At 43.1% G+C, this 11675-nt stretch overlaps 1 protein-coding gene across 1 annotated transcript in view; it reads left to right on the top strand.

Moving 5' to 3' along the window:
- LOC102850873 (DNA dC->dU-editing enzyme APOBEC3-like) overlaps positions 1–6452 on the top strand; it is a 14572-nt gene extending 8120 nt beyond the window's left edge. Inside the window, exons 5-7 of the mRNA XM_006890196.1 lie at positions 108–375; positions 537–667; positions 6396–6452. Coding sequence (XP_006890258.1) covers positions 108–375; positions 537–667; positions 6396–6452 — 456 coding nt within the window. The remainder of the gene's footprint in view (positions 1–107; positions 376–536; positions 668–6395) is intronic.
- The last annotated feature ends 5223 nt before the right edge of the window (positions 6453–11675 follow it).

The following is an 11675-nucleotide window of genomic DNA, read 5'->3' as shown; positions in this document are numbered from 1 at the left end:
TGAGCGCAGAAGCGGCCCCTCTCCTCATCCCCTCCTTGGTCCACCCCTGAACTCTGCCCTCTAACCCTTCTATCTGTCTTTCTCTTTTTCTCTTGAACCCTCCCCAGAAAGACGACCATGTGGAACAGCGCTTTATTAAAGAGATTGCTTCCATGGGACTGGACCCAGACCAGAGCTACCAGATCACCTGTTACCTCACGTGGAGCCCCTGCCCGGGCTGTGCCTGGAGACTGGTGGACCTCCTTGGGGACTACCCCAACCTGAAGCTACACATCTGCACCTCCCGCCTCTACTTCCACTGGTTGTGGGACTATATTGAGGGGCTGCGGCATCTCTGGATGTCCAATGTCTTGGTCAGCGTCATGACCAGAGATGGTAGGTGCTGTCTGGGGGAGACTGACAGGAATGGATGGGAAGGTCAATGGCCCAGCTGTGGTCCAGGGTCTGGTATACTTGGAAGAGAAGATTCTGGGGAAGAAACAAGGCCCAAGGAGAAGAAGTGGGGAGACCTGACAGTGTCTCTTCTTCCACCTCAGACTTTGCTCGCTGCTGGGAAAACTTCGTGGACCACCAGGGAGAGGCGTTTGAACCCTGGGAGAAGCTGGATTCACATACTAAGTGCACAGCACGAAGGCTTCACCGCATCTTGAAGGAAAATTCCCCCGCTGTAGGTCTCTCCCCCACCTCACGCACACCGGTCAGACTCCCCAGTTTCAGCCCCTCAGCCTCCTCTCCTGCTTTTCTCCAGTGTTCACGTGCACGCTCACATACAGTACACACATGCACCATACACACCACACACATATACACACCCCATAGAGGGCTTAGTGGTAAGGAACTGTTCTGCCAATGCAGAGATGTTGTGGTTGTTGTTATGTGCCATCGAGTCGCTTGCGACTCATAGCGACACTATGTACAAGAGTCCTAAACACTGCTCTATCCTATGCCAACCTTGCCGTCTCAAACACACCCATTCCCCCCACTCCATTCACAGAATCGATCCATCTCATAGAGGGTCTTCCTCTCCTTCGCCTCCCCTCCACTCTCCCAAACATGACGTCCCTCTCCAAGGACCAGTCCCTCCTTGCAACATGCCCAAAGTATGTCACACGAAGCTTCAGAATCCTTGACTCCAAGGAGCATTCTGGCTTCACCCTCTGCAGGACAAACCTGTTTGTTCTCCTAGCAGTCCGTGGTATATTCAACACTCTTCTCCAGCACCACAGCTCAAAGGCGTCAGTTCTCTTTCTGTCATCCCTACTCACACTGTCCAGCTCTCCGATGCATAGCACATAATTGTGAAGTCTATAGCCTGGATCCTGGTCCTCCACAGGGGAAAGGTGGACATTCCCCTCCCATGTGATTTACTGACTGAAAACCCTCTAGAGGCTCAGCTATGGTTCAACAGCACACAACAACTCAAAACATGCACACACATCTCACACGTACCACATACACACACTCCACACATACAAGGACATCACATGCTCACACTCCACACATGTACTTACACACCACGTACATACACACGCACAAGCTCACCACCATACACAACACCTCAAATACATATATACCATATACACGCTGCACACCACATTCACATATACACACAGTGTCTAAACATATACTACATACACATACCACTGATGCCCACCCCACACATAGACACTCCTCATACATGCACACACGCCCTGTGTGCACACACACACCCGTATGCACCCACACACCCTGTGTACACACATATCCCATGTACACACCCCCTGTGTGCTCACACACTCCATGTGTACACACGCACCCTGTGTGCACACCACACACATACCATGTTCACACCCCATGCGCATGCACAAACCCGGTGCACACACATCTTTCACTTTCCTCACTACACTCTTTTGCCCCCTCCTCCAGCAGGGCCTCCCGGCTTCCTCCCTCCCTGCCTGCTCCCAGACTCCATATTCTTCTCATTTGCCTGTGTCTCTCACAAGCTCTTCCGCACCTCCCTGTCTGGCTCTTTTCTCACACCTGAGTTTTCATTTTCACCTCTCCACTCCTTCTTCCTGGCCCAATATCCCACCAACCTTTGCTTCCTAATTTCTCCTCTTCTCTCCCAACAGTTCTCGAACTCAGCTGATTTAAGTGAAGCCCTGCAGAATTTGTTCTTTTGACAGCCCACCTTCCGAAGCCCAAAGAGCTGTCTTTCCACTTTCATTCATTCCTGTTCACTTTTCTAAAAAAATAAAAGGTTGCATCATTTTATAAGTGGTAAAAAATATATATAAACATAAACTATAAAACCTGGCTACCAGCTAACCAGGTGTCTTAGGGTGGTGTGGATCGTGGGTTTATTGTTCAGAATGGCTTCCCCGCTCATTGGCTCCGACTTTCACTACATGAATGGATGGGAACTTGAAAGAAGGTGTGTGTAATTTAATCGTTATGAGATTGGCCAGTTTTCCCCATCACATCAAGCTTAGCAGCAAAGGTGAGTGTCTCACTATCAGAAAGAAAGTAGCAGGAGAGATCAGTGAGCTTCCTTTGGGGTCAGAGATTCCTTCTCCAGTCAGACCAGGACTTATACAAGAGAACAGCAGCCTCAGCAGAGAACCAGAGCTGTTACAGTTATCTTTTATGGTTGGTTATTCTTCTAGTTTGTTTACAAAATTTGAATATATTATTTTCAGAACAAATTCTTCTAATTTCCCTCCACACCCCCATCAAACTGTACATCTTTTAAATAAATGCACCTATTTAACTGGACCAATAAGGTGCATCATGATAGATGGAGAAAAGATTCAAGTTGTCAACAATTTCATCTTCCTTGGATCCATAATTAACACCCTTGGTACTAGCAGTCAGGAGATCAGGAGATCTATTGCCCTCGGCACATCTGCAGTCAGAAATCTCTCTAAATTATGGGAGAACAATGATGTCAGTTAGAAGACTAAGATGTGCCTGATTAAGGCCACTGTCTTTCCAATCACTTGTTATGCATCTGAAAGCTGAACAATGAATAAGTATGACAGAAGAATTGAAGCCTTTGAGTTGTGGGGTTGGAGAAGAAATATCCCATGGACTGCCAAAAGAACAAACAGATATCTTTCGGAGAAGGTATAGCCAGAATTGGATCACTATGACTCACAAGCAACTTGACAGCACCTAACAACAACAACATAGCCAGAATGCTCCTTGGAGGCAAAGATGGAAAGGTTTTGCTTTATATACTTTGGGCATGTTGCTAGGAAAGGCTATTGTTTGGAAAGAGAAAGTGATGGCAAAAGAGAGGAAGATTCAACCAAATAGACTGACACAGTGACTGTCACAATAGGCTTAAGTGTGTTAGAGATGGTGAGGTTGGCACCGGATAGGGCAGAGTTCAGATCGGTTGTTCATAGAGTCACTATGAATTATACTCAACTGTATGATATCTAACAACAACAACAGCCACTCCATAGGGAAAAGATGACCAGTCTCCTCCTATGAGGAATTTGCCTTAGAAACCTGTCTCCCTGGTAGTGGGTGGTTAGAGTAAAAGTCTACTATACTAATTTTCATAAGGGAAATCATATTTCCCTCTGTGATGGTTAATATTCTGTGTCACCACAGCCATGATCCTTAGTATAAAGTAACCGTTCTGGGCATGAAAAGTCTCACCTCTGCGACATTAAAGAGACAGGATTAAAAGCATTTATGTAAAGACCTGGTCAGTCTTCGCTGAGGAAGGAGATGCAGCAGGTGTGGCCTGCTTTTGAATGCATATTTGAACTCTGGCACAGCTTTTGTTCAATCAACACTTGGCTATCTGACTCGTAACCTGCTGACCTAAACCAGTGACTTGCTGGACTTGACAGTTTTGGACTTGAAAAAATCTCCAAAGCCATCAGTCTGCTTCCCTGTTCCCCAGAGATGACCTTTGGATTCACCTGCCTTTAAAGCCAGTAGTCACTGAAGCCAGCAGCCGGAGACCCTGATTTGGTCTCCTTATCTCCCCAGATGCCTCTCTCTTGAGTCTGACCTACAGAGCTAAGACATACCACCCACTACACATAGAAACCATTTTCTTTAAATCGTTACCTAAGCTTTATTGATTACAGAACCAGCTGTAAAGAGTGGGGAGCCTGACCTCTAATAACTTCACCAAGGTGAACAGTCCCCATCAGTAACACCCTAAACCAATTTCCATAAGGTCAGATACAGCCTCCACTCTCTCCTACTAATTCCAAAATCAACTGTACTGTTTTACCGTAGGTAGCTCTGGTAGCCTAGTGGTAAGAAGCTAGCAACAGCTCCTCAGGAGAAGGGGTAATCTTTCATGCAATTTATTGTCTCTGGAAACCCACTGAAGGGTCACCTATGAGTTGATTCTCACTCAAGGACAAACAACACCACCACCAAGTGTAAGGCTTGAAATCTGTTGTAGCCACACAGATCCCACAGAATGATACCCACTGTTCGGGGTTTTTGTTAGGGAGGTTAACAGGTTACAGTTCAGGTTGGCAGCATGATACAATTCCTCAGTCAGGGCAGCTTTGCAAGGGGTTCACAGAGCCTTCAGCTTTGTGACTTAGGTCAGTCTTACAAAGCTCTGTTAAACTTGTCAATTATGTATCTGACTCAGTCTTTCAACAAGTTTAGGCGAAGGCCCCTGGCTCTGGCTTCCAGGGGCAACAGTCACAGGTCAGCTCTGATCTGCCCAGGGATGAAGTGCAGAAGACAGAAAGGAATTGGGAAGGATGAATGGTAACGAGAATTACAAGGAGGATGTGGAAAGACGGGTATTAGAATATGGAGATTGTGGTGAATGTCATGAAACCAAATGTGTACAAACTGTTACATATTCTCTGTAATCTCTCATTTCAATTATAATAAATTATCTAACATTGATTTTGCAAAGGCATTTGACTGTGTGGATCAAGACAAACTGTGGCTGACTCTGAGAAGAATGGGAATCCCAGAGCATTTGATCGTGCTAATGTGAAACCTATACTTGGACCAAGAGGCAGTCGTTAGAACAGAGCAAGGCAATAGTGCATGGTTCAAAATTGGGAAGGATGTCCACCAAGGATGTGTCCTATCTCCATACCTTTTCAACCTATATGCAGAACAGATTATCCTGGGCTGTATGAGGAGAAGTGTGGCTTCAGGATTGGTGGAAGATTCATCAACAATCTGCATTATGAAGATGGCACAACCTTGCTTGCTGAAACTGAGGAGGACCTGAAGGGCTTGCTGCAGAAGGTCAAGGACTGCAGCCTTCAATATGGATTGAGGCTTAATGTCAAGAGAAAAAAAATCACCACTGGGACAATTAGCAGCATCAGGAAGGATGGTGAAGAGACTGAGATTGTTAACAGCTTTAGTTTGCTTGGCTTCACAGTCAACACTCTTGGCACCAGCAGCCAGGAAATGAAAATATGCATGGATATGGGAAAGTCTACTGTCAGAGACCTCTCCAAAGTACTGAAGAGCAATGGTGTCACTCTGGAGACTAAGGTGCACCTGAAACAGACATGGTCTTTGCAATCACTTGCTGTTCATCAAAGAGCTGGACAATGACCAAGGAGGATAGAAGGAGAAGTGATGGCTTGGAGCTGTGGTGCTGGAGAAGAGTATTGAAAATACCATGGACTGCTAAGAAAACAAATAGGTTCGTCCTAGAGAGGGTTAAACAAGGCTACTTCTTGGAGGCAAGGATTCTGAAGCTCCGTCTGACATACTTTGGACATGTTGCAAGGAGGGACTAATCCTTGGAGAAGGACATCATGCTTGGGAGGGTGGAGGGACAGCACAGGAGAGGAAGACCATCTATGAGGTGGATTGATTCAGTGACTGGGGTAATCAGGGTGGGTGTGTCAGAGACACTGAGGCTGGCACAGGATAGAGCAGGGTTTAGGGCTGTTATACATAGGGTCACTCTGAGTCACAGGCAACTCAACAGCACATAACAACAACAACAACAACAAGAAAAATGAATAGATTAAAATATTAAAATTGTAATAATGTGTTCAATTTTTTAAAAAATCAATGTATGAAATACAAGTTGTCTAATGACTGCTTTCAATGAAATAAATTCTCTTTCTAATAGATAAAAAGAGGGGGGGACGATGTTGCAGGCTCACTGAATCTCTAAGAAAGATCACTGGACTGGAAGGCTTCAAAGCCAGGAAGGATTCATAAGCAACATTGCAAAGCTGATTTATTGGAGAGGTGAAAGTTGAATGATGAACAAGGAAGATCAAAGGATAGATAACTCTGAACTGTGGTGTTGACAAAGTGTGTGATAAATCATATAAACTCCCCAATATAGTCACATTCAAGCTAGCTAGCTGAGTTAATAGACTTGTCTTTCTAGTTTCTTCCCAGAATGAAGGCAAACTGACTGCCATTCCTATTGTTTTTAGCCATGCTTGCAGAACCAGAAGCTCATCAAGAAGGTGAAGAATTTTCCCTTAAACTAACCTTGTGCACTAACATTTTCTCAGCTGTCTATGTTCTTCTCAACTTTGTTATGTACCAGAGTTGTTGTGTGTTGTTAAGTGCTGTCAAGTCATAGGCGACTCATAGTGACCCTATGAACCAAAGTCCTCGGCCCTTGTGTGATTTTCAACTTTTCTACAGGTTCATAAGGTTTCCAGAGGCAAGCTATTACGGAAGTGGAGGCCACTCCTGCTTCCAAGTTTGTTTTAACCAGGGAGCCCCACCAAACACTGTCCGCCATTGGTAACCATTATCACATTTGACCCATCAGTGTACCGCAAGTTACCTCTGTATGGCAAGTGGACACACCAGGGCTATACACCCTACAAGAATGTTTGACCAAAAATAATTAAGAACTGGCCCGAAGGCCGCAGGCCCAAGGGCCCTACAGTATTTTCCCATTTTGGCATGCCCAAACACTGGCAAACTCTGGGCCAGAAAACCTTAACTCATCTAGCAAGCCTACTCTGCTGCTACCCACTTGGGGAAAACAGAAAGCCAACAAACGCCCCAGCGTTCTCGATGACTTGCCCCTCTCTCTTCCAGACTCCAGAGTTGTTGTGTAGGGGTGTAAAATAGCTAGCTGCTTCCACTTATGTTCAGGGTTGTCAAAGGGGAGAGGAATATGGGAAGGGTCCCCAGGGGGCTGTGTCCTGGGGTTTGATAAGCTTGTTCCATGGTGGATCTCTTCCCCTGATGGCTGTCACAAGTCCTGTGTTTGATGTCTGAGGTAGGATGTCACCAGGCTGATGTGCATTCTTCAAAGAATGTATCCGGGTTTTTTTTTATGTCAAGGAGACCTGGCTGACCACATATCTGGACTAATAATCTCACAACTAGTTCATCAGTCAGGTGACTGGACTTTACATCGGATGATGAGGATGGCAGCATTCAAATCCGATATTCATAGGGTGACTGTGAGTCATAGTTGACTCCATAGCACCTAGCAACAATAACAATGAGCTGAGGTAACCATCCAAATCTAGGGGCTCTGGTGGCCTAGGCATAAGATGCTGTAAGTCAATCCCAGAGGCACATGGTTCAAATCTACCAGATGCTCTGTGGGAGAAGGGAAAGCTCCCGTGTGATTTACTGTCTCTGAAAACCTGCTGAAGAGTCAATTATGGATCATTTCCGACTCGACAGCACACAACAACAACTGGCAATATTTACCTGCATCCAAAACTTAGATCTTTAGGGGGAGCTCTGGTGGCCTAGTGGTAAGAAGCTGCAACTACAATCTCAGAGGTGCACGGTTCGAATCCACCAGATGCTCTGCCGGGGAAGGAGGGACAATCTCCTCCTGTGCCAGTCAGATCTGATTTGACGGTACACTCACACAAAAATAATAAAATTAAAAAAAAAACAACAACAAACAAAACTTAGATCTTTATTTTCTCTCATTAAATATTTAGGTCATTATGTCTGAACTCTTCCTGTCATCATAAAGTCATCTCGTATACTTTGGGCATGTTGTCAGGAGGAACCAGCCTTTGGAAAAAGACATTACACTGAGAAAGACAGAGAGTCGATGAAAGAGGAAGCCCCTCAAAGAGATGGATGGACACAGTGACCACAACAATGGGCTTGAACTTGGCAGAGACTACTTGGCACAGGTTAGGGCAAGGCTTCAATCAGTAGTTTGAAAAGTCTAGAACAATAGAACCCTTAACACCAGAACCATTTGTTTTAACATAATAACACCTCAGCCTGGCCAAGTGCCTCACATTGTTGTTGTTGTTGTTTTTAAGTGTCGTTAAGTCGTAGATGACTCATAGCGACCCTATGAACGAAAGACCTGAACACTTGTATAACTTTCATAGTTTCTCCAGGTTCATAGGGTTCCTGGAGGCAAGCTATTTCAGAAGTGGATGCCACTCCTACTTCCAAGCTTGTTTTAATCAGGGAACTCCACCAAACACTGTCTACCATAGGTAACCATTATCACATCTGACACATCAGTGTCACAGTGTTCAGCATCACAGCAACCATGAGTTACTTCTGTACAGCAAATGGACAGCCCAATGAAGTGCCCCACTGGTGGGGGTGGGAGGAACTTTTCCTGACTCATAGATGACCTTGACTTGGGCAGGGAGGGGAGTGAAAAGGGGGTCAGGAACAACAACAAAAACAAAGCAACAAACATCTCTGAACTTTGAACCATTTGTTTTACCTATCTTATATTTTTATTTTTTTCATTTTCTACTAGTTTCTTTACAAAATTCAAATTGTTTTCAAGAAAATTTTTTTTTCAAATTCCCTCAACCCCCATTCATCAAATTATACAACCTCATGACTAATCCCCCCTTCCCCCTGCACATCCTCATCCCTCTGCTTCCAGCCTCTCTCACCACCTTGGATTCTTATACTCATTCTACAATAATGGTCTTATACAATATTTATATTTGTGGGGCTGAGTTAGTTCACTCAGCATAATGCTCTCCCAGAACTTCCCAAATTAGGAAATAATTTACAAAATCATTGCTCTTGAGTGCTGCATAGTATTCCTTTATGTGAATATACCATAATTTCTCCATCCATTCCATTGTGGTTGGGCATCTGGGCTGTTTCCATGTTCTTACAATTATGAATAAATCTGCTATGAACATTGGTGTACAAATCTCTGTTTGTGCCTCAGTTCTCATTTTCTCAAGGTACATTCCAAGTAGTGGAATAGGTGGGTCATATGGAATTCCTATATTCAGCTTTTTTGAGGAAATGCCAAACTGCCTTCCAGAATGGTTGTGCCATTTTATAATCCCACCAACAATGTATAAGAATTCCTTTCTCACCAAATCCTCTTGAACATTTATTACTTGCTGCCCTGATAACTTTGCCACTCTTATTGGAGTGAGATGGTGCCTCATCGTGGTTTTGATTTGCATCTCTCTTACTGCCAATGATTTGGAGGATTTCTGCACGACACAATAAAAGACCTAAAGTAATGGGAAAATGTGCCCTGTTCATGGATAGGAAAACTCAATATTGTGAAAATAACAATCCTACCAAAAGCAATCTACATGTTTGGTGCAATCCCAATCCAGATACCAAATTCATTTTTCAAGGAGATTAAAAGGGAAATGGTCGAATTTATTTGGAGAAGCAAGAGACCCCAAATAAGCAAAACACTCTGAGAAACAAAAATGAGGGAGGAGGCATAACACTCTCTGACCTCAAAACCTACTACACAGCAGTAGTAACCAAAACAGCAGTGTAACCAAAACAGCATGGTACTGGTACAATGACAGGTCCATAGACCAATGGAACAGAATTGAGAACCCATAAATAGACCCAACTATCTATGGTCAACTGACATTTGACAAGGATATCAAAGCTATCAAATGAGGAAATTATAACCTCTTCAACAAATGGTGCAGGCAAAACTAGACTTCCACCTGCAGAAAACTGAAACAGGATCCACGTCTCACACCATACACAAAAATCAGCTCAAGGTGGATCAGAGACCTGGGAGTAAAGCCCAAAACCATAATGTTCATAAGAGACAAACTGGGATCAAGCTTAGAAGCACTAGTCCAAGATATAAAGAGACTGCCAAATACAACCAGAAATATAGGAGAGTAAGTATAAGATAAATTCAGTTCTTAATCTATATGTAGAATTGGATTACAATGTCTAGAGAGGTAGTGAGGGACCATTTTTTTCTTAAAAAACTAAAATTGAAGGGACTGGAGAGTATTATAATGAGTAAACTAGCTCAGTCTCATTAGGACAAATACTGTAGAAGACTTTTATTGTAGAAATAAATAGTTTGAGCATCTAAGAGGTGAGGGTGGGCAAGGGGCAGGTAATCATGGGATCACACGGTTTCATGGGTGAAGACCAGGTGGGTTGAAGAGGTGGGGGATTTTACGTGAGGGGCAATGTACATAAACTTTGTAGGTAAACCAGTGCAATTTTTGAAAAATAATAACAATAATAATAAAATTTCCAAAATAAAATCTATATGTTTAAAATAAAACCTAGCATATTCTCTACTAAAAAATACCAGAAATGCACAATCTGAAAAGCATAAAGTTGATGCATGAGACCTTCTAAAGATTAAATCTCTATGTGCAACAAGCACTTTTTCCAACAGGGTGAAAAGAATACCTACAGAATGGGAACAAACATTTGGTAATACCATCTCAGACAAGTGTCTTATAACAAAAGTTTACAGAATACTCATGGGCCTCCACAAGAAAAAGACTGTTAAACCAATTACAAAATTGGCAAAAGACATGGAAAGAATTTTCACAGAGGAAGATATTAAAATGTAAAATAGACACATGAAGAAATGTTTTATCTATCTTTAAAAAAAATCCGCTTTATAACTTTGGCCTCTGATCCACCTTGAGTTGATTTTTGTGTATGGTGTGAGATGTGGATCCTGTCTGAGCTTTTTGCAGGTAGCAGTCCAGTTCTGCATGTACCATTTGTTGAAGGGGTTGTCATATTTCCATTTGATAGGTTTTATTTCCTTTTTGAATATCAGTTGACCATAAATAGATGGGTCCATTTTGGGGTTCAAGCTTACGGTACTGCCAAAAAATGGGCAGAAATGCACAATCTGAAATTGATGAATGGGTCTTCCTAAAAATTAAATCTCTGTGCTCATCAAAAACTTATTCCAACCGGATTCTCAAAGAAAAAGGAAAACAACCAAACAAACCTGCTGATTGGGAAAAATAATTGGCAATACCATCTCAGACAAGGGTCCCTTCATGGAAGGTTACAGAATCCTATGGGGCCTATAGAAGAAAAAGACTGATAATCCAATTACAACATGGGCAAACGATATGGAAAGATTTTTCACAGAGGAGGACATTCAGGTAGCAAACAGACACATGAAGAAATGCTCCAAATCACTGGCAATAAGAGAGATGCAAATCAAAACCACAATAAGATACCATCTTACTCAAGTAGCAGTGGCAAAGTTTAGTAGGGCAACAAGTAATAAAATTTGGAGAGGATGTGGCAAGAAAGGATTTCTTATACATTGCTGGTGGGATTGTAAAATGATACAACTGTTCTGGAAGGCAGTTTGTCATTTCCTAAAAAAAGCTGAACATAGATATTCAATATAACCCAGCTATTTCACTGCTTGGAATAAACCCTGAGAAAATGAGAACTGAAGCACAAACAGAGACTTGTACACCAATGTTCATAGCAGCTTTATTCACTATTGCAAGAACATGGAAACAGCC

Source organism: Elephantulus edwardii, unplaced genomic scaffold (assembly GCF_000299155.1).
Source record: "Elephantulus edwardii isolate Elephantulus edwardi_28Jun2011 unplaced genomic scaffold, EleEdw1.0 scaffold00086, whole genome shotgun sequence".
Lineage (NCBI taxonomy): Eukaryota > Metazoa > Chordata > Mammalia > Macroscelidea > Macroscelididae > Elephantulus > Elephantulus edwardii.
The sequence above is the reverse complement of the archived record's forward strand: the minus strand, read 5'-3'. Positions and strand labels throughout refer to the sequence as shown.